Genomic DNA, 25,379 nt, shown 5'->3' with positions numbered 1-25,379 from the left:
CCTCCCCCTCCCCCCCCCCCCTTTTTTTTTTTTTTGTTAAAACTACACAAACCTGCTACAGCGATTGAATTTGTACATTAAAATAATTGTTCTGATTTTTTTCAGATCCCTTGCGTTTTTAATAAAGTCGCACCTTACGCGAGCCCCCGCCCCCCGGTGAATAACGCGCTGCGCACCCACGGGGCGGGGCTGGGCGTCCGCGGCTTCCGCTTCCGGCCGCGCGGGGGTTCCGGTTCCGGGGCGGGGCGGGCGCCGGGCCGGCGGCATGGCGCGGAGCACGCTCTCCTCCCGCTTCCGCCGCCTCGACATCGACCAGTACGACGAGAACCGGTTCGTGGAGGAGCCCGAGGAAGCGGCGGCGGCCGAGCCCGACGCCAGCCCCGAGGTGGAGGCGCTGCTGAGGCAGTATCCTTTGGGGGGGGCGCGGCGGGCCCCGCCGCCTCCCGCCCGGGCGGCTGCGGCGCGGCCCCGCGGGGCGGCGGGGGCAGGAGGAGCGGCCCCGAGCGCCGGTCCGTTGCCTGGGGGTGGCGGCAGCCGCGGGCGCGTTGGGCCGGGCGCTGCGGGGCAGCGGGTGAGTCCTTGACTGCTGCGCCGCAGAGGGGACGCGCTGCGCGCCTTCCACGCCGCCCTGAGGAGCGCGCCGGGCAACGCGAGGAGCCAGGCGATGAAGGTAACGCGGCCGGGCGCTGCTGGAGCGGCGGGGCAGTGTGCCCCGCTGGGCGGGCCCCGCGCATTCTGCCCTTCGCTGGAACCCGACGTGAGAGCTGCGCACCCGCTCGGTTATGGCGCGGCCGCCTTTGGCGTGGCCACCGCTCCTCTGAGCGTGCTCTGTCGAGTGCCCGTCCTGGGATCGTTTCCAGCTTTGCTGGTCCTCACCTTCTCCTTTCCTTGTCTTCGCAGGAGCAGGCCCAGGGAACCATGCTTAAAGTCCTCACATCTTTTAAAAGCAGTGAAATAGAACAAGCAGTGAATTCCTTAGACAGAAATGGCATTGACTTGTTAATGAAGTACATTTATAAAGGATTTGAAAAGCCAACAGAAAATAGCAGTGCAATATTACTTCAGTGGCATGAAAAGGTACGTGTTTGGTGCTCTCTGGGTGCCGCCCTGCTCTGCTGGGTCCCTGTCAGTGCTTTTGCGAGAGCCGCTGCAAGAGAAGCAGATGGTGTTTGGGGGCTCATCCCCAAGGAGCACAGGAAGTAGCATTTCCTTTTACCTTTGGTCTCCGAGTTTGGACTCGGTAAGCCTTTGCCCATATTTCAAACCTTATCCACTGCCAGGGGCCAAGGTGAGACTTGTGGCAGGGCAGCATCTACTGGAGGAAGCATTGCACCACCTTCAACATCTAGCAAGTGCCGTGGCCCCACCAAGGAGAAGGCTGGGGGTGGAGATGGGTTGGTGGGATGTAGCTGCCAGCTTTCCTCTGGGGCTGAGCATGCAGCTGAGGGGTGCTGGGGCTGGCTCGGGGCTGGCAGTTTGCATCACCTGCATGCTGCTAGCAGCGTACTTGTCACAGCTTGGGGACAGGATTTAGCAAACCTGTTTGGTTTGCACAGGAGAGGCTTTTGAGATCTCCAGAAAGATACCAGTGGGATCTGGAGTGGTCTTCTCGTGTTTCCATGAAATGCCCCTTGTGAGACAGGGTGGGTAGAACGTTGTTCATAGTCCTAGTGTTAGACCTTCCCTCTCTGTGATGTGGTGCTGCTGCCCCCAGGCAGGAATTGGGAGTGAAATCTTTCCCAGCTGCAGGGGCTTCAGCTGCAGCACTGGCTGTTGGTGCTTCTCCTAGGAAAAGTGGTCACTAGGAATGCTGCAGCTCCCTCCCTGTACCACTGGCACCGCAGCAGCGCAGCCTGCTGCTAATGCCGCTGTCGTTCTCACAGCGTACAGGTTTTTTCCTGTGATATGTAACGATAGAACAGGTGTAGAGTGACTCCAGCTATCAGCAGCTGTCACCTGCTTTGCAGAACCTTGACAGAGGATAGAATTTCTCAGGACAGCAAGGAACAGGCTTCTGCTTGATTTTTTATTTCCTTCTTTTTTTCCCCCCTGTTGTTTCCACTGGAGACTGTTTTCAGGTAGCCATGGGTGGGTGCTCCCAGTGTGTAACATTACACAATACCACCCTGACTGGAAAGATGACAGTGCTCAGAGCATGTAGGCACACGTAAAGCATCTCGTCCTCTTTGTTTTGAAAGGAACAAGGCAGGTCTGGAGTAGGCTGGGCAGGGTTTAAACCCTTGTGTTCTTTTTGGCACTACCGGTAAGACGTGTGGCTTGCTCAGAGGAGTCAGCTGCCCAGTGGTGGTACCAGTCTGTCCTCTGGAAAAGGGCTGCCACCCCCACACCTGTCAGGTCTGGTAACTCAGGAACGTTGATGTGCGTGCAGCGCGTGCATGTTCTGCTCCAAGTGGACGCTTTGCGTCCATGTCCCAACGACAGTGAGAAATGTCTGGTGCTGTGGATCATTGTTCTCATTTCAGACGCGGCAGTACCCATCAGGCTTGATTTGAATTACGTCTGCAGAGTAAACATGCCTCATTTTAAGCAGTCAGCTTTAGTATTTATTTTTTCATAATCACATCCATCGTCTTCTAGTCTTCAGAGGGATACGTTCTTTACATTGAGGGATGCAAATGAAACTGAAACGAGCCCTTCCTCCTTCCCTGTTCAGGGGTATGGGAGGTGAGACATTCTGCATCATCAGTGACACGTGACATTGGTGTCCTTTAGATTCAAAAGATGGTTAGATTTTGGAGAATGTAATTTCCCCTTCATTTCCTTGGTTCTTTATGGCACAGAGCACATTTATAGAATATTACTATATATGTACTCCAGTACTTTAAGCCAAAGATCACTCGTGTGTATTTACAGAGGGGAAGTGAGGCACAAACTTCCCAAGATGGGAACAATCTGAGTTCAGGGCTGAGCTCCCCCATGAGCCCTGAACTGTCGCCCTCAATCACTCAGCGCACATGCTGCAAGGTGGAGCCAGTGTGCGCACGTAGAACTCATCACTGCAGGAAGGTAAAGGTGTCAGTGGGGCAAGGAGGACACACAGAGGTAGAACAACCCCAGAACCGTGCCTGTTCTGCAGGCAGCAATCAGCACGAAGAGCTTTCTCAGGGGTGGGGGCTGTGTGTGCTGGGGAGCCCCCGCTGCCAGCCCTCACAGGCTGGTGGGGGCAGCATGGCTTCACAGTGGAAGCCTAATGCTGCATGGTACAGCTTAGTGCTAAACAAAATGAATGAATAGCTTTAATGTCTGCATGTGCTAGAGAAAAATAAATAATTTCCCCCCCCCCCCGCAATTAACTGTTGTAAAGATTTGAGAGCAAAAAAGGAGTAGAGTGAGGTGGAAGAGGCTAAGCTGCCTCTGTGTGAAAAGTTTCTGGAGAACGAGTCATATACTGCTCTGTTATAAACACTTAATTGTCTGTTCTTTTAAGATGCCTTTTATGTGCAACACAGCAACTGTGTAACCTCTCCTTTTCCCATCCCCACAGGCATTAGCAGTAGGTGGACTAGGTTCCATTGTAAGAGTTCTTACAGCAAGAAAGACTGTTTAAAAGACTATTAACTTGAACCATGACGACGATGAGTTTTGGACTCAGAAGAAGGAATTAGCTGCAATGACACTGGTCCATCTTTATTAGAGATCGCAATCTACTGAAATACTATGGAAACCTCCTCTTGGGATGCTTTTAACCTTAAAGGTGGGGGAAGAATAAAGCTATTCCTGCATATTCCGACTATCAAACACAGGAGCCAAGACATTCTCCTGATCCCTTCTTTAACAGGCAGAGAGAAGGCACACTCCTGCCTCCTACTACTGTAAGTGAACAGGTATTTTCAGACGCTGCTTTACTGAAGTGTGGTGATAGAAGATTCTGCGTGTACTGCTTATTTAAGAGGTAGCTGTGTCCGTGGCAGGTGCAAGATCCTGACAGCCAATGGTGGGAGAAGTGTTCGTTAGAATGGTGATTTTGTACGTACAGTCAAAGGACGAGCTGGACTGGGGTTGGTTTCAGTGTAAAGTGCCTGCTGCATCAATAAAGTTCTTGGATCACATGAGTTAAGTAATTTATTTTTCGCTAAATCCTAAGTCTGACACTTTACTCAAAAGCAGGTCAGCAACATACCGATTCTAAGCTAACTCTCCACTTTCCCATGAACGCTCTGAATTCCACCTGTTCACAGAATCTGCCCTCAAATCCAGCTATGCTGGCTGCAGGGAGGGAGACCAAGCTCAGCTGTTCCATCAGGGCTTCTAAGATGCAGACACTAGAGTACACAATCACACGTGGTTTGATTTGTTCTCTCTCTAGGATGAACAAGAATATATACTTAAGAACTTATTATTTATGTATTAGTATATCCTCACATTCTGAAGGGCTTGAGTACAGCAACATGAGCTGCTTTGACTCAGTACGCACAGGTGGCTTATCCCGACGTCTGGACAGAAGGGTGCCGCTACTCAAACCATCGCTGACAGCGTATTTACAGCACCCCTGGCCAGGGGGCTGTAGGGCATCCCTCGGTGGCGCACACGGGGAGTCTGGCAGCTTTTTACCTGCTGGCAAGGAGCCTGCCTTTGGCACGAACAGCGCATACACCAAGAGAAGCAGCTGCTCCGGGAGGCCCTGCTCCAGTCAGTGTTTTCATCAGCTGCTAAAAGTGCAGCAGCAGCTGTCCCTGGTGAGAAGTGATTTTAGGAGGCATAAGCACTCTGCCTCATTCCTGGAGTAACTCCCTATGAGGAAGAGAGGCCTTAATTACATGGCTGACACCCTGGGTGGAAGGTGGTGTTTGGTTCATGCTTTAAAAGTCTCTCGATTTTAAATAGCTACAGCATCCCAGTGGAGAAAACCAGAACTATAAAGAGAACAGAATCAAGATTAGGGTTTTGATCCAAAATGTATTGCACCACAAATTTCATAGTGTTTCATAATACAATCCATATTTACAGCATAGAAGGAAAGAAATCCAATGGCCATAGAAAGGATTATGTATACCACTGTTCTTATACAAGGAAAAGTGCATTAGCTTTTTAATATATGTATACACACCATTCTTGCTCTGCTATCTAAAGAAAATTCAACACTTAAGAAGTAATTTATGTTAAGTTGATCCTGTATGAGCTTTGGGATCTTAAATTGAAGTGTTAGTATATAATCTAAGCTTTTATTTTGCCACTCTATTGAAGGCTGCCTGTACTGCTTCTCTTACTGTTCAGCAGTAACCTTTCAAGCCAGGATCAACATAAACCGATTAGTCATTTCAGCAGGCATCAGGGCGAGCAGAGGGAACCCTGTCCCCTGGTCTCTGGTCCCACAGAAGTAGGGCAGGGCAAAGGGTCATTGTAAAGAAAAAGACCTTGAAGAATAAAATCTTCTCAGAACCAACAGGGTTATCCTGCCCCAGCTTTGTTTCAGTAGAGAAACAATTGATACAAATCTATTTTTGATTGTCTCTTTTCATATTAGAGCAGAGTTGTGCTCTTCCCATAAACTTCTCTATGCTATGCTTAAGTGCCGTAGATCAGGTTACTGAAGACTGTTTGGACAAGCTTTAGTGTACTAAAAACACGCTGTTGGTTTTCTCAACTTCAAATAAATACAACCTAGCTCTAAACGGAGGAGTGTCACTTGTGCCAAGGTGATAGCTATGGCGAGTACCTGCGCCTGGGTACAGCCGAGTAACAACGGGGGAGGGCAGCCAGGGCAGGGGTCTGCAGCACATTTACTGCTCTGGTAACGGGACCTCCCGTGGGAGGATCCTTTCGCGAGCCTGCTCACGTGCTGGAACTCTAACAGTACATCTCGACTGCCGCCACCAAGGTCGTGCCCCTGTTAGCAAAGCAAAGCTTAAAACCTGAACAGCGACTCTATCTCCACTAGAGGACAGCTTGAATTTTCTCGAATGTATTTAGCAAAGACATTGTTAGTAACACAAACCTCGTTGTCAGAGAATTACTAGAACTGCAGCCTGCTCACCGAATTCCATATGTGGTTTTTTAAAAAATATGTCCCGTTTTTAAGAAGTCAGACTTACTGCTGCTTCCCATTTTCATCTAGATGGTGCAGTGTTTGGTATTAATAACTATGGGCAAAATTGTGCTTCCACTCCATGCGACAAATACCACCTTGGTCCCCTTTTCTTAAAGGAGAGGGAAAGCAAGCTGCTGGAACAAAGATTTATTCATTAAGAGTTGAATTTTGCCTTCGAACACAAAAACCTCATGAGCAGCGTTTCTTTTACCATGTAGTTAGGACACAGTTAACAGCCCACTACATGTGCATAACAGTTTTTAAGCATCAGTATTTGAAGTACAGAAAACCACAACCAAAGAGGCGGATACTGGTTATGAAGATTTGTTGCTAGCAGACTTGGAAGAAAAGAAGTAAAAATCAAAGTCTTTAATACCAATATTCTTCACTGTTTGTCACTAGATTATTATTATTTTTTAAAAATAAAAGGTATTCTCAGTGTACATTTACAATACCTGGAATTCAGCTTTAAAAATTTAAAATGGTTTACTACCCCTTCTTCCCAATGCTAACAACCTATGGTACAGGCTAATAGATTAGTTTTAAAGGCGACCGAGTATTAGGTACTATAATTAAGACCATTTTAAATATTATTTTTCTTTAAGAAAAGTAAAATCAGACAACTCTAAAGTTGTGCTCTCAAATTAAATAATCATCATCAACATGCAGCCTTCAGGACTGCAGGCCAGGATATATGCACCTTAAATTACACAGTGATATGAAAAAACGCGAACTATTAGTTATGTCAGTATAACAAGGCAAGGCAGATTTCTTTTTTTGGTTAAAGCTCCTGCTCCTGTTCTTTGAAAGGCTTTTCAAACTGTCAAAAACTCAATACAGTACTGCCAACAATTACTTTTTTTTTCTGCTTACTTTCCACAGCGAGACAAGGAAGCTTTCCTGTGCCTAGAGCTACTCAACTCTGGCACTCCATAACAGAAGCCGGAATCACCATCATAACAGATGCACGTGTTAGAAGCTTGAACTGCCAGCACCGGTATTAGTGAGGTTAACGTTACCCTTTGGTGCCAAGAAACAAGACTGATGAGCACAAGGAGCTGACTTCCATTAAGACCATCGAGACGACAGTCCCAGAGTCACACCCGGAAGAAGCGTTTCAGTTCGTAGTGAAAATTCTCCTTGCACGGTATTAATTTTGTAAACAGTGTCAAAAGTTCTTGTACAAAATACTGCAATGACAGTGATTAAGACACACCTGAATTAGTGTGTTCAGCGTTCTTTTCACAGAAAAAAGTGGCTAGATGCTGACTGCCCATTTTCAAGTTCCCTTAAGGCCACAGTGTCCTTGGGCTCGAGATAGACGGCCGGATACTGCCTTTAGGAGATGGCTTTGACCCGAACCATGACATCTAGGACAGGAAAGAACAATACACGTTATGCTACGTTCACACTTTTAAGAAGCTGAAGATCTGAAAAAGAAAGAATATGGTACATAGGCATCTCTCCATCACTTGATGGAAAGAACTATTTAGAAAACAGAACACTGCAGACCTCAGACTGCAGAAGCGAAGACAGTTTCACACAATCAGACCTGGAAGAAACAGCATCCACCTTCCACAAGTGAAGATGACGGAAGATTACGCTTAGATATACTCCTTTAAAATAATTACAAATTTAGTCATTTAAACACAGGACCTTCAGTTAATCCAGCATTAAACTGTTCCCTGAACAAGATGGCGAGGGAATCTCCCTCAGCTGCAATCCCACGTAGGCTGAACACGTCCAGCTTACCGAGTGGGCAGAGATGAATGCAGGATGTGGAAGGAACTGAGGTAGTACTCAGTTACAAACACTCACTGAGAGCCACATAGCCCGGGATGCGCAGGAGATCTGATTTTATGGAACAGAAAGGAGAAACGGAGCTAGGTGTCTAGCCCAGCATCAAAATGACAAACCAAGAATTCGGCTTCCTGCTTTTAAACATCTGACTGTACTCTAGCAGGGAGCTCCCAGCTTCCCTCCACAGACTGAGTCTGCTGGGCAAAACTGTGTTGCCACTCCTCTGAAGCACTGGAAGTTGCCGTCTCCCTCACTGAAATGGACAATTTCCAACAGGTACATATGTGATTAGCTACAATTTTAATAATATGTTACATTTATTATTGTAGCTAGTATTTGGAAAAGATACTTTTCATCATCTCCCAGCATCTAAGAACTGTCATTCCATCTGCTGGGCATCTCATTAGAGACTGTAAGTGGAACAAACCCTTACCTTGTACTCCAAAGTTTCTTTAAGCATGTTTTCTTCCTCTTGTGAAAAATTCAGTAACACAGACACAGCTTTAATTAGATGAAATGCCTGAAAGAAACCACAGTATTTTGTTGCTTATGGTGCTCTCAGGCTCTATATTCTGGACTATGGTGCAGCACAGCTTTTTCTGTAGGTTTGGTCACAGACTTCTCAGTCACAACTGCAAAGAGCCGGCCAGCAGCCTTCCGTTATCCCCAGCTCCAGCAGACTGGGATGGCCTGTGCCTTACTTCTGCTGTACGTTTCCTGGCTTTCTGTTCTTTAACATTGGCTCGCATATTTTGGGGAAAGACGACAAATGGGGAGCCTAGCTAATTAGAGAAGAAGCTTGGCTCCTGTGGCACCCAAAGTTTTTTAAAAACTTTAAAACTTCAAAAACTTAAAAAGTTGATCAAACCAGCATGTAGGCAGGAAAGAATCATGGCATTTGTAATATACGCTTAAGTGTATTAACTCTAAAGTGCTAATATTCTGAATGGGGCACACAATGCAGAGTTAGTAAAGGAGTCAAGCAATCTGGATACCACGGGGCTGCACGATTATTTGTTCATCTTACGCACTGACTTGCAATTAAGCGAAGTATATTGCTGGCATAATGTTTTACCTTTAACTTTTCTGACACAATGTGGCGAACGTGAAGGAGCTCCAAAGGCGCTCGGTATTGCCTCTTACAGATCAACAGCAAGTGGTTTATGTCTTTTTCTTGGGATTTTTTTGTCTTAAGTGTACAGCTACCCTAATTACACACTCCATATGCTTTACAGAGTAGCGCAGAAGGAATGTCTTGTAGCTTCAGATCTTTTATCTCCAGACTTAACAACCTCTTAAAAATTCACATTTCCTTTTCATTTAGTTCATAATAATCTGTGCTTCCAAACATATCATTGTTAGCCATTTGGCTTCATTGTCCTGAATCAGTCAACAACTTGTTAAGCGTAGAAGTATGGAATTGGTACAGAAGTGTCCTTAGCAGGTAACAGGTGGCAGTTTCTAGAGAAAGACAGGCCTAGAAAGAGAAGGTCAGTGTACATCTTTACCTCAGATTCCCGGCAGGACATGAACTTTAGGACAACATGTTTAAGGTATTCAAAGTTTATCTCCCTTGAATCATTTAAATCAGAGTTGTTCGTGACAGTCACAGAAGCATTAGGCACTTCAGAATTTGCTTTTTCACGTACTTCGAGTACCTCACCATCAGGCCTTATTTTCTAAAAAAGGAAAAGAGAAATGCATTGTAGACTCTGTCAGCTTGACACTGGGAGAGGAGTCAAGTGCAAGATACCCAATACAGAGGGCTTGTATCCACAAGGTGGGTACAACCTGGGCATCAATAGGACAAGTGTCTCATCCTTCACGGGATTACAGCAGAGAAACATCTTCACCTGTCCCTAGACTCCAGGACAGAAGCTAATTGCCGTGAGCATTATGTGTACATTACCCAAACCAGCATGGAATTGGCTCCATGGTAGAAACTATCACCTGATGATTTTCTTTTTTCACTAATCTGCTCTGTGCCTTTCAAACATAGGCTCTGTTCAAAACAGTTTACTAGCTCAGAACAAAACCAACAATTTTTAAATCCTGTTAATTTTTTTTTAATTAGAAGATTTTTTTCTAGGAGAGGAAAACTGTTGTAATAGAGATTAAAGGGAAGCTTTCACTGGGGCAGGTATCACTCCCACGGTAAAACTTCGCTGAATGGCAGCTAAGTAGCAATCAAACTCCATTGTTCACTCTATGGAAACGTATTAAATGCCCAAGTTACCAAACACAGGCCTTCTGTAGCTAAAACTCTGTTGCAAGAGCCAAGTGGTGATAGACACCTGCACACCATCTGTTCAATCAATGATCCAGAATAATGTAATTCCTTAATTTAAGGGTTCACCAATCTGCCTGCAAACACAAGCAAACTGCAGACATCCCTAGTAAAAAAAAAAATATGCTCTAGCTAGCAGTCACGGTTTTGGAATTAGTTGTGCAAGTAACTCATTAAATGCCACCTGAAGAGACTGAAAAAACATAACCCTTACCAACTCTTTCTGGAGGGTTTTCTTGAGTTCTGTCATTCTTTGCTGTAGCTGCTTTATCATCTGTAAGCACAGCAAAGGAGAGTGTTAATCCAGTATTCGCTGTCAGCACACATTCTGAACCACAGATCTCTGGAAAAACCCATGACAAACAAGTGTAACGAATAAAACAATCGTTAAACAATGCTGACAGCTCTAAGGAAGCAACATACACATCTTGCCTTTCTAGCTGCACGTGTTAGCAGGCACGTGAAGGATACTTGGGCTTTCACGCGACAGCTCAGTGGAAGCGAACTGAATTCACACAAAAGGGGTCTGCAGGAAAGCTGTGAACTGTATCATTTGGTGCATCAGGCCTCCACAATAGATAAGGATACCTGCAATTGTGGCTGTAGTTTTTATCCACTGTTCCTAGATCCTTGTACAATCCAGAATAGTGGATACAAATTGTATCTGCCATTTTGGTAAGCCTGTCCTTCTAAGGCTGCAGGATGGGCAGCACCAATTATTTGGCTTCCTACTTAAAATGGGAAAGACTAACAGCTGTTTCTGCTGTTTCAGTTCACCTTGTTCTTCTCAGCAATTTGCTGTTCCAGCTCTCTGTTATCTTTCTGAAGTTGAATGATGTCTGCAGCTGCTACCTCTCCATTCTGTTCCACCACACGATTTTCTGGAGAATGGAAATGCTTGTTGTTGGACGTGCTCATCGATTCCTCCAGTTCTAAAGCCTACAAAAAAACGATGAGTGAATTGGAGATGGATCACGACATTTGCAGCCCATGAACACTCCCCAGCGAGAAATCTTGATTTCTTTTTGGTGGTGGTTTTTGTGGTGGGATGGTGGTGGTAGCTTTTTAAACCAGAAAGCATTAGTGGCGATCTAGCTGGCTACATCTCTCACTGGCCTGCTGACTACTTTTGGGTCTCTGTCTCACTGGTTTCATAATGATTGTCTCAAGACATTTTATGAGTCAAATGAAATAAGGGGTTGGCTTTCATAAACCCGTTGCAGGTCTGACAGGAAACAGCTTTCTGAGGAAGACAGAGAGCAACAAATAATTGTGGTTTACATTGCTCTGTTTCAGATCACGAGCAAGCTGTCAGAGGAAACAGCTCCAAGCATGTATCACCAGGCATGACAGAACTGGGGGTCTCTCAGACACCCACTTATCTTCTTGAGAAGTCTGAACAGATCAGATTTGCAACTGCACTCACATTTTTCTCATGTTCTCTGGCTAGCAGGCACTCCTGTATCTGCAACTTCAGTTCATCAATTTCCTTTCTTGCTGTTTCTTCTTTCTCCACTGCTTGGCTATTACTGGCTTCTATGTCAGATTGCAACTGATGCATTTGCAGCAAGACAGCTTCACGATCTGCAAAAGGAGAGACCTGCTTAGTATCAGTCTACTGAATCGAATGGGAGTTTCTAATTATTTTTCTTAAACGAAACAAGTTACAGTGATAGTAAATCCTGACCTTTTTGTCTTGTTCCATTGTAAAGACAGAAAGATGATGGAATTTAAGCCAACCAAACTCATGTGCATGTTTTTGCAGACGAGCAGCCTCTAACTGTCTGAAAGTCAGGGCGATTTTAGTACTTAACAACATAATTATCAATTAGACCTGCTCTAAAAGACCCCCATCAAATGTCTGTGTGACTTGTGCTGTGACTGCACAGGAACACTTGGGGCCAAGCTGTGAGCACAAATGGCTAGCTGGCCCAAGTGGCTATCAGCACATGGCTAGCCGAGGGAATGGTGCAACAAGGGCTAAAGTTTTGCTCCCTTTCTAAATAATGGCAACACACAAGATAAACACGGTGCGGCGAGGAACTCAATGAAGACGACTGCACTTCATTTTTTAGTATTAGTGTGGAATATCAGTTTAAAGCTGTTCTGTAAGAACGTACATAATCTTTCAAGCAAACACAGTTTTTAAAGCAGTGCAATGAAGTAGCAGTTTTTGACCTCTATCATTTATTTCACGTTTTGTGCAAAAAAATAATTTACAAAAAGTACAGCAAGAGTTTTAACTTTATGGTGTATAAACATAAGACACTGATTTTAAGAAGTGGTTGTTTTTAAGGACCCCGTAGAAAGACTGCCCAACTGTTATTGAAAGATAAAAGATTTTGAAAATGCTAGTAGATTAAATGTGGAAGAGAAATCTAGAATTATTATATATATATATATACACAATATTATAATCTACCAGGCAAGCCCAGAACCAAAGAGTGTACTTAGATGAAGCTGTCTGGGATACAGTAGGCTTGCTGGGACTAACCTTGACTGAGTTGGTTTAGTTCTTCCTTCTGTTTCAGAAGCATATCACCTTTTTCCTCAATCAGCTGGTCTTTTTCCTTTATTAAGGAAGCCATATGTGAAACCTTCAAAGCAGGCAAACACACACACACACACACGTCATTCAAGATATAAAACTAGAAGGTGACATTGAAAGATTTCAACATACCTCAGAGGTTCCAATTTTTTTTAATACTTTTTTTTTCCATGGGAAGAACTGCAGAAGAATTTATGTAGCAGTAAAAGGCAGTGGCTGGTATCTGTAACCAGCAGGGGCTGCCTGAACTTTGTGCTAGCCAATACAATACCTTGGAAAAGTGGTTTGTGCAGCATTACTGTTACAAGTAATGTAATGTGGACGTCTGGGATCTATCCAGAGAAGGCATCACCTGTACAATGCTGACTTCAGTGCTTTTTAATGAGATCAGTGTGCTGTAAGAGCTAAACCACCTTCACTTCTGATAAGCCCTGTGCCACAGTCAGAACGGCCTCATCACCACTGGGCAGCAGCTGTAAAACAGCTGCTGAACTAAACCAGCCGACCATCGCCTCACAGCCTTCTACCTACAGCCAGACCTCCAGCAGCCCCAGGAGAACAAAGAAACCAAAAAATGGGATTAAATTCAGTCAGACTTGCTCAGTTGGCAGTTCCTAGCTTAAGCAAACACAAGCTCATGTTATCCACCATGACCGTTTTTAATAAGAGCAGAACAACTGTATCTAGGATTTGCATTTGGTTACTGGATACAACCTCCTCCCTACGAGGAAATCTACAGTTTTACAACTGCTACGCTTCAGAGGGACAAAGATGTGATATAAGCACTGAAAGGAACAACAGAATGAATAGGTTTCTTTAAAACAAACTGCCAACTAGTCAGTCAATGGCTCAGGATGCCTGGCCCACTGGGACTACATACCAGCTTAGCGATGGAAAGGGCTCTGAAACACCAGTCACCTTCATTCCGAGCAACTTGCTACTACCTGGTCTTCCAGGTTCATATTGTTGTTCATATTCAACTGCCACACCTTGCTATAACTCCTAAGCCTGCAAACTTACAAACATCCCCAACCCTGCAGTCAGCAGCGTTTTATATTCTGCTGTCTTGCATGCTGAGGATATGATTCTGATTAATGTTCTTGACTCTTATGATAATTAAGTACAAATCTAGTCTGGTCTGTGAAAGGTGGGGAGCACCCAAATATATTTCAGACTGTTGGTATTAACCAACCTGCTGTTGTAATTCCTCTCTCTGTTTTCGTGTTTCTTCCAATGCTTTAGCAATTTCAATGCTGACAGTCTCTCTGCTGCTCAATTCGTTCTGCAAAACAAAAGTAATTCAGAGGTTACTTGAGACAACTAAAATCAAGTCAGTCTCTCATCTTTAAACTCAAATCTATTAGCAACTAGAATTGAAGGGTGTTCTGACACACCAGTTTATGCTTCCGAATGAGTTACTGTTTTGTTTTACTGCACAGCTGCCATCTGCACATGTAAGAGCAACACAGAACTGATGTAAGAGGCCATATGTATTATATTCAAATGCTTTAAAAATCTTTTAGCTTGAAGTCTCTATTACAAAGTAGTTCCTTCCTACAACTGATCTTTACTCCATTTGTGCATCCAAGAGTAGCTACAGAAAAAACCAGCTTTCAACAACATAAAACTACAGTTGAAAGTCTGCGTATGAGCTGTAAATACCTGACCAACTTAAGTTTTCAGCTTTTGTTTTGAACGCTATGAGTGGAATTTGATGTTGAACCATTCTGTATTCATTACTGCTAACAGGATTTAAAAGCTCTTCATGCCTGACAATACAGGAGTGTATTATTTCTGCCTGATTTAGGCAGACCCAAGCATTCTGCTTCAGAAAAGGATGAGCCATTTGTAATGCTCCTCAAATGCATTCCTACTGAGTACCAAAGATGATTTACAGCTGAATGTTACAGTACATGACACCTGAATGTAATGTGAATCCAAGTACTGAGAATGTAACACACTTTGCCGTTAACTGTTTCTCAAACTTGGCTCTGTATTTAACCAAGGTCACTGACCAATTAAGCCCTTACCTTTAGCCTGTTCAATTCAGACTCTTGCTTTGTTAAAGAGCTCTCATACTCTTCTCTGCTTTTGTTAAGACTTTTATTTTCTTTTTCCAGCTGGGTCTGAAAAATAAAGATTGTTTAAATAGTAGGTACAATTATTCTAATGCTTTGTTTAAACAATTAAACACATCAAATGCTCTGTATTTAGTTTCTTAAAAGTATGCGATTTTCTATTATAATGCTAGGAGTGCTGAATAAAAACACTCAGACAACACGCAAGGTCTATGTGCCATGTTAACATTTTGAGAAGACTCAACATGGCCCACTGAACAGTTTCTGTACTTACAATCTTTTGCTGAGCAGCTGTTTTATCAAATTCCCAAGCTGTTTCAAGAGCAGCAATTTGAGACTCCAGCCCAGTAACTTTCTGATCGTACTGATGTTTCTCATTCAAAATCTGTTGCTGTAGTTTACTTCTTTCATCCTCTAGATCAGTTTGCTAGATCAGAGAAATAAACACTACATTAATAACATTTTGAAGTTCTGACAAGAATTGGACACCATTCCATGAGAGACATACGCAAACTGAAGCAACGCTATTCCTTTAGCAGCAGCATCACTTACTCATAGACAGACACCAGTTGAGGAGACAAACAGTAAGAAAACACTTGAGCAATGAAAAAAAACAGGAGTGAGTGTCTCTGGAGATGCTAATCTGCTACTGGTCAGTGAAACATCCTGCAGGAGACTTACCAATTTCTGGATCTTCAGATCCTGTTCAGCAGCTGCTTCCTTGCTCTTTTTCAATGCTTCTGCTGCAATTTGTAGTTTTTGTTCCAGTTCTTTATTCTAAAATATAACCATGCATTAAATTTCTTATCTGTTGGCATCTATGTTATTAGAATAAACATACAGAATGTGGGATGACCCAATAGGGGAAGGTAAACATTAAAAACACAACGCCAGTGTAGTTCAGACACACTGCCTACTTGATACATGCTGCTTTTAAGAACATTTCACCACACCTGGTGCACTACCCCCCTGAAGTACAATGCTTGCACTTCAGCTATTTGTTTCTTAGGATAGGGAAGATACACATGAAATCTCTAACTTCATAACCTCTAGGCCCTTCTCCACCACTGAAGGTAGCAAGATGACCAGAGACACTGATCAGTTAGACTGGCCTTTCAAGATTAGATGTGACATGCAGTCTCACTTTTGGCTGAGAGCACAAGGTGGAAATCTGTAGTGAAATAAAAATTATCTACCTGTGTTTCCAATCGGTTCACAGTCTCAGTGTGATGCGTTCTGTCTGTTAGTACCTGCTGCCTAGTTTCATCCAGTTTCTGCTCAAGAGTAGTTTTCTGAAGATTACATTGAGATGAAGAACAAGAGGAAGGAGGGACAAAGAGATACATTGCTGAGTTTTTTAATTAAGATTTTTCTTTTTATTTCATTAATAAGGTCAAACTAAAATGGAACAGTTATTTTGATATGCAATGCAGCTTCGCTTTTGGGAACCAGCAAGCTACTGCATAGGGCTTCCACAGATCACGTTGCCCTGGGGATGACAACTTGCTACTAGGAATAAGAAATTCACTGGCATCTTGTCGTGATTCAGATGTAAACCCTAATCAGCAGCTAGGTCATAATTTTCTAACCCAGGCCAAGTTTAAGTGATCAAAAAATTTTTTCTGAAAGCTTAACTTCTCCTGCATCACAGCAAATACAAAACAGGGTAAAACATTTGCTAATTATGGTAGTTACTTTCCAAAATGTTTTACTACTGCTACATGGACTTTAAACTGGCTCGAGTTTCCTAAAGCAAGTTATTCTATCATAACAACATCAAGTTGATGCGTCTGGTAGGCAAGCCTGACCTCGTCTCCCTGTCACCCAGCTGGGGAAACATTGCTCCAAACTGTTCCCAACAGGAGCATCAGTGCCTGGGAAAGAGTTGGAGAAGTAATGAGAGAAAGGGCATTAACCAAAGCCAAGTTCTTTCTGTTTTCAGCTGTTTCTAAAGAGTTCTGAGACTCAAGTTTTCAATATACAACGTTGTGTTTGTATACCTATGTGCAAAACCAATTCCCCTTCCTGTCCCAATGCTTTGCAAGTCATGATAATAGAAGACAAAGAACAACGAGAAGAGTTCGCTGTTCTCTGTAAGGACTAACCAATAAAACTCTCAACTCATTCCACCTACTGTGGGGATGTTAAAAAGCTGCTCTTTTGCTTCTAAGCAGTCAGATGCATTGCCTAAACAGACAGGCAGAAAGACCCATAGAGACATCCGTGCAATTATCTACATGAACCGGCTTGATTAGTCACCTACACAATTCTGTCCAGCATAGACAGTGTGCCAATATACATGGCAGGGACAAATGTGCCTGCATCACATCATCATATATTCTATGTGTGAGAAGTAATGTTATGTCCTAAATAAAAAATAAATAAATAATTCTCACTGAGATTGCACTTTTAAGCAGTCTATAAATGTATAATTACCTCTTTGAGTAGTTCCTGCACATGTTCATCCCCTGAAAGATTTCTTTCTAGCTTTTTTTCTAAGGAAGACACTTTTTCCTGCAGCTGTTCAGCAAGTTTATTCCTCTCAGCAAATTCAAGAGTCATCTGTAAGAACAAGAAATCACAGAATCTTTTCTGTAATGAAGCTTTCAGCTAATCCATTGTGGTTTGACTTTAAAAAGTGCCATTAGAAAGAGAAAAGTCCTCTCTGAAAAGACAACATGGTCCTAAAACACTTTCTAGACACCAAATGTCAAACTCTCAGTGCATTACCCAGATGCATACCCCTTTACAACCAGCCAACAGCAGGTGCATCTGAAAACACTTAACCTTTTGCTTGTGTTGTTCGTATTCCACCTTCAGAGATTCATGCTCCACCCGTAGCATTTCCAGTCTCTTCTCACAACCAGTACCAGCAACTCGAGCCTAAAAATTTTGAGAAATTACTTGCTCTGAAACTTAAGATTTCCAAAACCACATAACTGATATCTAATCTAACTTCTGCAGACAAGGAGCCCTTCGAATCAAATCTCACTTAACTCAAACTTACATTTTGCAAGTCTACAGAAAGCTGCTGAATGACAGTTTGTAGCTCCTGTTCTCTTAACTCCAGAGCAGTGATCTTATTTTCTGCATTTGTCTCAGCTGTCATTAGTTCATCTCTTCACAGAAAGAGAATAAGAAAAAGTGACATACCGTTGCAGAAAAATATAAACTTTAGCAGATAAATCTGCTGCTTATGAAAATGGACTAAGCAACAACAAGATTTTCTTGTCCTAAAATCAGCCACTGGTTGATTATACATTTTCCAAAAAAAGTGACAGTTAAGCATTCAAACTATGCAAAAAAAGAAATCATTACAACAAGCTTACAAAACCCTAAACAAGTACTACTTTAATTGACTTGAAAAGAAATACAAACTTGGCATTTACATCCACATCAGCATACCAGAAGCAATTATTCAGTCAACTTGCTATATATATATATAAACTCTTCCAAAAATACCTCTGTGCCTCTAGCTCCAAGAACTGCTGCTGCAACTCTTGAAGATCTTTCCTGAGGCCCGATGACTCCTTGCTTGCATCCTGAAGCACCTCTTTAGTGTGGGTTAGTTCTCGAGCGCACATCTCTAGTTCCTGCTCAGTTTTGCTCAGAGATTCTTCCTTTTTCAAAAGCTGAATATTAGAATGTTATCTTTGACAATACAGATGACCCAGTAATACTGATAAAGACTTCTCATTGAAACTTGTCTTTTTTATTAAGTTATGAGATGAATTAAACGAGAACAAGTAACTACCAGAAAAGTCACCGCTGAAATAAACTTTGTAGCATTGTGTGCATGTATCTACTGCTAGGATTTTGACACTGACCAATACTCTATACAAAGCATAAAGACTAAAAAGACAATTAATGCAGAGCTACCACTAACTTGGTATTTTAACAGAAATTTTTGGAAAAGGAAAAAAAAATTTTAAACAATCTTACCATGTGTTTAACTTTGGCAATTTCCTGCTGTTGAAAGCCCTCCAGTTCATCAATTTCATCTCTTTTTTGAAAGAGGTTCAAACTCTGCTCCCTCATTTCTTGTAACTGTGTTTCAAGCATTTTTTTTTCCTGATAAACCAACAGAAACAAAAGGAATCCAAGAATATCTGTATGCTCATTTCAAGTCAAGGAACCTTGTCTTGCAGCTGTAAGGCGCTCTGATGGTGCTACACATAGAACTAGAAACTCTTTCCACATTCATGTTGCAGTAGGCAATGCGCAGCAAATTACTGAACTTCAAAAAATCTCAGAAATATTTCTGTATTCATTACATCGCAGCCAAAGATCACCTAACCGAACTCTTAAAAACGGACAGCAAATAGTAGCATGTATAATGTCTTAATAATTAGAGATACTTTAAAATAGGCTAAGCTAACCAGCTGAATAACAAGACTGAAATCCTGCACTAAAAAAATCCTTTCCAAACAGTTTCATTCATTTTGTAAAACAGACAACCTACTGCAATGCCTCAGCCCAAGTCGCTACCTCCTTCTGCATCCCAGCTGCCTCCTCTGTAATAAAGGAAACTATTGTTCCGTCTTACAGAAGTACATCTTCATCACAACCCATCATTCTTTACTGCCCCACTGAAAAATAATTCCAGAAGTATGTCCTGAAGCATTGGGGCTGGTAACAAAAGGAAATGTTTGGCCTCTTCCACTGAACAGTGATCAAATAATAAAAAGGGCTGAACAGAGTTGAGCTGTCAGAAGTGTGCAGGCTGGTGGTTACAAATACACATACACACTGGGTAAAAAAAAAAAAGCTCCCAAAAATTAATTACCTTTTCAACTTGACCCAGTTTTTCCGTCCACTCCTGAACAAGAAAGAAAGGAGAAAAAAAATAATCAAAATCAATTTGTAGACTTTCAAGGACAGCAATTATGGAGGGAGGACAGAGATACTAACTTGTGATAATGATTAAAAAAACAACCAGCAAAAGAAAAGTAACAGCTAGTGTAAGGCTGAGGAATCATTTATGCTACCTGAAGACATAAGCTTTGTGTATGTAAAATGAAAGTGACAACAGGTCTACTGCAATTGAATCTTACCGAACAAGTGCAAGCTTAACCTTTCATTACAAATTGTGTGCTCTCTTTAAAAACAACAAGGACAGGCAGAACAATGGCACGTCCTACACCATTTCTGGCATTTGAACTTACTGCTCCCTTCTTTCCTCAGCATTGACATGCTAAGCATACATGACACTGAACAACTATTTTAATTAATGGTGACACACCTGCCCCAAATATCAAGGTCATGCACTCAGATCAAAAGTCAAGCTGTTCAAGCTCTGTTACCTGGTCCTTTTTTTCTAAGGCCAAAGCCATTCCTTCAGCCATCTTGGCTCGACTGGCTTGATGAGCCTCATTCTGCTCCTGAAACTTCCTCATGGAGGCTATCAACAGAGAATCACCAGCTATATTAAAAACTCATCTTTTAAAATTGCTTCTCAATTTTCTATAAGTTATTTATAACTTTAAAGAACTGCTTCTGCAAGTGATTAGCCCCATCTTGACTCTCTAGCACTAATGCTGTACCACTTATTACTTCACACCGCTTGCACCTTGGACAAATACCAGCAATAACAGAAGACAGTTCCTCAGTGGATTATAATAAAGCTGCAGGTTTCAAAAAGGTCTCCTGCATGTCAGCCCCAAACTTGGCAAAAGGATTATAACAACAACTTTGTTCAACAGCCAACATACTACTGCTTTTGACACTGTAAACAAGAACTTGTGTTCCGATTCTTTGCAACCTAGAGGTGCAAAGTTTGAAAGAAAATGATTTACAACATCTGTACATCAAACCCATCCGTTTCCTTCCAACCATAACAAATTTCAACTTAAAAAAAGACAACAAAAAGGAGAAAGAAAAGTACGTACAATCCTGATGCTTTTCTAATGCATTTTCAAGCTTCTCTTTTATCTTCTGTAAGTTTCGGATCTGATCAGCATAATCTTGTGTGAGGAGGGAGAATCACAGACCAGGAATGAACAGACATTGGGGAAGGAATTTTTTAGGGGGAAAAAAAAGAAAGAAAAAAAAAGAAAAAACGATGAGTGGAAAACGACGATGATTTTCTCAATCAGAAAATCATTGCTGCTGAGGAAAACTTGGGTGACCATAACAATGAACACAAGCAAATAGTTCCAATACTGTCCACAGGGTAAATGGTTGGTACAAACAGGAGGACCTGTCCTAAGCATGCCAGTTACACAAAAAAAAGGCAGTACTAGAGAAAGGACTATCCCCACTTCTTACTTTCTTTAAGAACAGTGATCTATTTAACTCTGTTTAGGAAAGGTCTCTCTCATCAGACGATGCTTGCATCCTTGATCCATACTGCTTGTTGTTCGAGTCAGCCAGTATCTCTGAGGCTGAGCTGGTGCTCCCACTTGGCTATGCATTCTTACTGCTACTGTGCCTGCCAAGCAGAACTGACAAGGCAGGCAGATGCAAAAAAACCAAAACAAAATACACACACACACCTTGGAGAAGTTTAATTAATGCAATGGAAAGGAGGATTTACTGACTGGGCTGCTTGCATGAGTCTCTTGATACTTAGAGCCTCCCTCTCTCGTACTAAGCCCCAACTGGCACTTTTAAGTTTGCCATATGCAAACAGACAAACACTTTGCCCTTTCAAATCGCAATGTGAAATCATTTCTGAATCTTGTATTTTCTTGAACTGAACAGGAGCCTAATAAGTTTCCAGAATAAATAAAAACAATCCTGAGCTGGCTATAACCTTTCCTTATTTTCCAAGGCCTTCCATGAACTTTGGGAAGCAGCAGCGTAACACAGTTTAACCAACACTCTGATCCACTCCACACAACCGGGATGGAAAGCAGCATCCGAGCAGAGCCCGTATTACAGCTTTACAGAACACTGTATTATCTTAGAAAGAAAAAAAGCCTCAAGACTGTTTCACATTGAATCCTTTGCTTTTTCTTCATTTCAAAGTTCACGTCTTTAAGGACAGCACGAGATCTCAGAAGAACAAAGCATTACATACGCAGAATAAGTAAAATAAAGATGGGAAAAGACGCTATTTGGAGCACGGGGACAGAAAGCTATCCCACCTGTTCAAAAGATCCACATAAACGTGTCATGAGATCAGCACAAAAGAGTCAGTCGTCTTTATAAAAGACCAGTTATACTGGCTGCAACCTAGATGACAATCAACAGGTTTGCTACAATTCAATATTCAACAAAACCTAACGCCACGTGTTTTTAATGAATTAAAACACTTAAGTTTTTATGCCTAAAGTAACAGGGGTTTGTATGTATCAAGACACATACCAGACAGCTTGACCTCCAGTTTTCTTATTTGTTCATTTCTTCTGAACAACTGGGATGAAAGATCCTCTCTAGAGCTGCTTCCATCAGAAGCCTTGGTAGAAAAACAACACTCATATAACTTACAAAATTCAGAAAAAGTGATCCTGCCCTATATTAACCCTCCAACAATAAACACTATCGCACCTAGGAATAATGGTTCTGTTTTTCACATGAAGGGGCAAGTTGTACTAGCACAGCAGAATGTGTAAAAAAAAGAAAAATGCTGAAGAAGAAAAACAGTAAGGGCTTAAACAGTCAGCTCTGCAACGCTAGCCTGTCCCAGGAAATACAAAGCTGTTAATAGAATCTGTAGCTGAAAAGTATTTGCTCAAACTGATCACTGGGGAAATGGCATAATAGAACACCTAAGCAGGGGAAAAAATCCGGCTCTACAGTACAGGTTTCAGGGTGGGTTCAAAGTGAAAGTCTTGAAAAACTAAGTAGAAAAGAAACAGTAACGCTCTTCAGGTGAGATAAGCTCGCTTAAGCACTAATGCAGTCTTTCCATGCAATGGTCTCTCCACGCAAAATCCACTACATAACCAACTGATGATTCTCTACAGGGTTTTTTGCTTCACATAAATCAATATTAGGAGCATTTAAATGAATATTGCTAAAACGACTAATTCTCAGACGTTTTCTGAAAATCACTCAAGACTTCAGCTGCCATTGTTATTTGTCTTCTGTTCTCTAAACTCACAACAAGGTAAATTAAATTTCTATGCAAGAATTTGTTAAATGCAAAAAAAAAATATCAGAAAAACACAATGCTAATATATTTCCATTGTAGACTGTATTTAAACATTAGCAGCTCCTACTTTCTGCTTAACAGAACTGGAAGTTCAGCTGAGCTTCAGAAAAAATGAGTTGAAACTCCACCTTGTAAATAACTTCTCCATTCTGCAGTCTGCAAATGAAGAGCACAACGAAAAGCCGTGCTGCAATACAGCGGGTACTGTTGGCTCCAACAGTGGTGCGACACTGTGTCTTAATCCAGGTTTTCAAAAATACGATAGCCATCAATGGGCAGAGGTGCCAGAGCATTACAGGGTTTCATTTAACCTATACACTCCTGGAATTATACAGCTTGCTTAAACAGTGCTTTGAACGAGAGAATTTAAACCAGACATTGGAGAACTACAACAGCTGAGTGCAACAAAACTACATGCGCTTTCTCATAAACAATACACTTGAGTAGGAAGAGTACCAGGAAGCCAAGAGGTAAACACAGGTCCGTACCTAGATGAGAGCTAACCAGTATCTAGCTTGCTTTCCTACTGCTTCAGTTATTAATTTTACCAATAGGTATCTCACATGTTACCACAGCTGTATTCAATACTTTATGTCTGTTTAACAATGTTCTGTATTGAGATAGCTTTGCAACTCACGTTTACATGGGATTGCAAGCCTCCTGCCAAGTACTGTGGTTAACAGAAAAACATTTTCTCTTCAGGATTTAAGTTTATTCAAGCTAATGATTCATTTATGCATTAGGATGTACACCTACCAGGATACCACAATACGTTATTCAACTCATATGCTAGACTTAAAATGGCTGTCTGTAAAGCCATAATAGAAATGTTGTAAGAGGAATTAAAATTCAAAGCAAGGTGTAACTTACAAAGTCATCTCCGGAGTCTGCTCCCACGGACGTAATTGACTCCTTACTGACAGACCTGGGGATCCGGGCAGCTCCTCCTGGCCTGGGAGCAATAGCGGCCTCTTCTGCTATCTTCTTCTTCAATTTTGCAAACATTTTAATGCTCTACAGCACTGCAATATCCAGGGACTTCGAAAAGCCACTACCTCCAATATGCTTAATATACCAACACTGTTTAAAGCTTCCAGATGCCAAGATTTAATTTTGTGCCTCATCCACTGTTTTACTGCATTTCTAGTTCCATTAAAGCCTTCACAGCCTAACAGTACCTGCAAATTAAAGAGACATGGTTTCCACACTAAAAATTTCGATGCGTATTAAACGCTTAAGGGTATCGAAACGCCCTTTAGCGTCACAGCTGTTGGAATACGCTACGACCACAGTCACGCAGAGCAGTACCCTTTAAAAAAAAACCCAGACGGACCCAAGGCGTGAGAGCGCTCAGAGGCACGGCCGGCCCCCACCGTGTCCGCTGCGGGAGCGCCGGGAGAGCGGGTCCCCGCACCCGGGCGGCTGCCCCTCCCCCCGCAGGCCTGGCGGGCTCAGGGCTGGCCCGGCCCGAGCCGGCCGGTCCCCGGCAGGGCAGTCCGCGGCGGCTACAGCCCGCTCTGAGGCGGCCGAAAGCCCGCCGCCTCCCGGCGGGCACTGCGTCCCGGCCCCCAGCCCGCCCCCCGGCCCGGGCCCTCACCGCCCATGGCCCGGCCTGGCCTGGCCGGGACGCCGGGGCCGCCGCCGCTCCCCCGCCGCCGCTGACCCGGAAGCGCCGCACGGGCCGGAAGCGGCGCGCGCCGGTGCGCAGGCGCGGTGAGGTAGGCCCCGCCCCCGGCGCCTCCGTACCGGCGTTTGCCACAGTTTATTGACAGTAAACTCGGTGGGCAGGCCCGGAAGACGGCGGGGGGTGACTGCAGCCGGGGTACACGTGAGGGACGGCCAGGAGCCCCGGAGCTCGCCCGCGGCCCGGATACGGCGACACCGCGACACGGCAGGGCGGCGGGCCCGGCGGCAACAAGCGCGTACAGAAACGTGCTCGGAAGTCACAGAGGGGCCTGCGGCGCCGGGCCTGGCGTCCCGGTGGGGCACTGCTGGCCCGGGGCGGCGTGTGCTCCGGAGCGCGGCGGCAGCGGCCCCGCCCGGCAGCTCCCACGGCAGCGGCCACACCGCCTTCCTCCCGGCCCCGGAGCGTCGGGATCACAGCGCCTGGGCGGTTTACAGATCTCTTGCAAAAAAACCGGTTATTTGCACCAAAAAAGTTTATTTATATCTCTCTCACATTTTAAGTAAAATATCTGCTTTTACCAAAATAGGATATACAGGCACATGGCTGTAAAATAACTTTCAACCAATTCACTATAAAATTACTTTGGGTAATAAATAATCTGATTCTCAGGCAGAGCCCTCGGGGCCTGCGCCCCAGCCCTGGCGCCTCCCGCCTGCTCCCCGCATCCCTCCCGCCAGCGCAGAACAACTTGTGGTTCCCAGCCTCCCAAGGCCAAATCCTGCTCCTGAACCAGGCACCGACAACTGACAGTGGTGACAAACACATGCCGAAAGGAACCTGCTAAGTCAGTAGGGCAGACACAACAGGGTTTCACCCTGGCAGGAACCGCTGC

At 43.5% G+C, this 25,379-nt stretch overlaps 2 protein-coding genes across 5 annotated transcripts; one reads left to right on the top strand and one right to left on the bottom strand.

The window, feature by feature from the left end:
- The first annotated feature begins 162 nt into the window (after nucleotides 1-162).
- ARPC5L (actin related protein 2/3 complex subunit 5 like) lies at nucleotides 163-4,073 on the top strand. 2 transcript variants are annotated; one of them, XM_037400467.1, is made up of 4 exons: nucleotides 163-405; nucleotides 598-670; nucleotides 901-1,077; nucleotides 3,506-4,073. In XM_037400467.1, the coding sequence occupies exons 1-4, from the start codon at nucleotides 266-268 to the stop codon at nucleotides 3,566-3,568; spliced, it is 453 nt and encodes a 150-aa protein (XP_037256364.1). In that variant the 5' UTR covers nucleotides 163-265; the 3' UTR covers nucleotides 3,569-4,073. The 2 variants fall into 2 exon arrangements, with proteins under 2 accessions (XP_037256364.1, XP_037256363.1); XM_037400466.1 differs by having other exon boundaries at nucleotides 595-670.
- An 824-nt stretch (nucleotides 4,074-4,897) lies between these two features.
- GOLGA1 (golgin A1) lies at nucleotides 4,898-24,512 on the bottom strand. Of its 3 annotated transcripts, none has more exons than XM_037400459.1 (23): nucleotides 24,458-24,512; nucleotides 23,731-24,038; nucleotides 22,071-22,161; nucleotides 20,651-20,725; nucleotides 20,066-20,163; nucleotides 19,549-19,581; nucleotides 18,705-18,833; nucleotides 18,225-18,394; nucleotides 17,770-17,881; nucleotides 17,550-17,645; nucleotides 17,199-17,324; nucleotides 15,959-16,054; nucleotides 15,444-15,539; nucleotides 15,037-15,189; nucleotides 14,715-14,810; nucleotides 13,877-13,966; nucleotides 12,631-12,733; nucleotides 11,563-11,720; nucleotides 10,914-11,075; nucleotides 10,351-10,410; nucleotides 9,358-9,528; nucleotides 8,283-8,369; nucleotides 4,898-7,419 (listed from the first exon to the last, which is right to left on the bottom strand). In XM_037400459.1, exons 2-23 carry the CDS (start codon nucleotides 23,863-23,865, stop codon nucleotides 7,339-7,341), a joined length of 2,418 nt encoding a protein of 805 aa, XP_037256356.1. In that variant the 5' UTR covers nucleotides 23,866-24,038; nucleotides 24,458-24,512; the 3' UTR covers nucleotides 4,898-7,338. The 3 variants fall into 3 exon arrangements, with proteins under 3 accessions (XP_037256356.1, XP_037256357.1, XP_037256358.1); XM_037400460.1 differs by having other exon boundaries at nucleotides 18,225-18,382; XM_037400461.1 differs by lacking the exons at nucleotides 20,066-20,163; nucleotides 22,071-22,161; nucleotides 23,731-24,038; nucleotides 24,458-24,512 and having other exon boundaries at nucleotides 20,651-20,704.
- Nucleotides 24,513-25,379: the final 867 nt, after the last annotated feature.

Source organism: Falco rusticolus, chromosome 9 (genome assembly GCF_015220075.1).
Source record: "Falco rusticolus isolate bFalRus1 chromosome 9, bFalRus1.pri, whole genome shotgun sequence".
NCBI lineage: Eukaryota > Metazoa > Chordata > Aves > Falconiformes > Falconidae > Falco > Falco rusticolus.
Note: the sequence above shows the minus strand (reverse complement) of the source record. Positions and strands in the feature narration are given on the sequence as shown.

Bases quoted from the DNA above. Each gene is read 5' to 3' on its own strand.
- GOLGA1 (XM_037400459.1), bottom strand. From the start codon at position 23,865: ATGTTTGCAAAATTGAAGAAGAAGATAGCAGAAGAGGCCGCTATTGCT. The intron at 15,540-15,958 runs GTAGATAATTTT...GTTATATTTTAG, and splicing joins TGAACCGATTGGAAACACAG to AATAAAGAACTGGAACAAAA. The intron at 15,190-15,443 runs GTAAGTCTCCTG...TCTCTGATCTAG, and splicing joins ATCTGAAGATCCAGAAATTG to CAAACTGATCTAGAGGATGA.
- ARPC5L (XM_037400466.1), top strand. From the start codon at position 266: ATGGCGCGGAGCACGCTCTCCTCCCGCTTCCGCCGCCTCGACATCGAC. The intron at 406-594 runs GTATCCTTTGGG...ACTGCTGCGCCG, and splicing joins GTGGAGGCGCTGCTGAGGCA to CAGAGGGGACGCGCTGCGCG. The intron at 671-900 runs GTAACGCGGCCG...TTGTCTTCGCAG, and splicing joins CGAGGAGCCAGGCGATGAAG to GAGCAGGCCCAGGGAACCAT.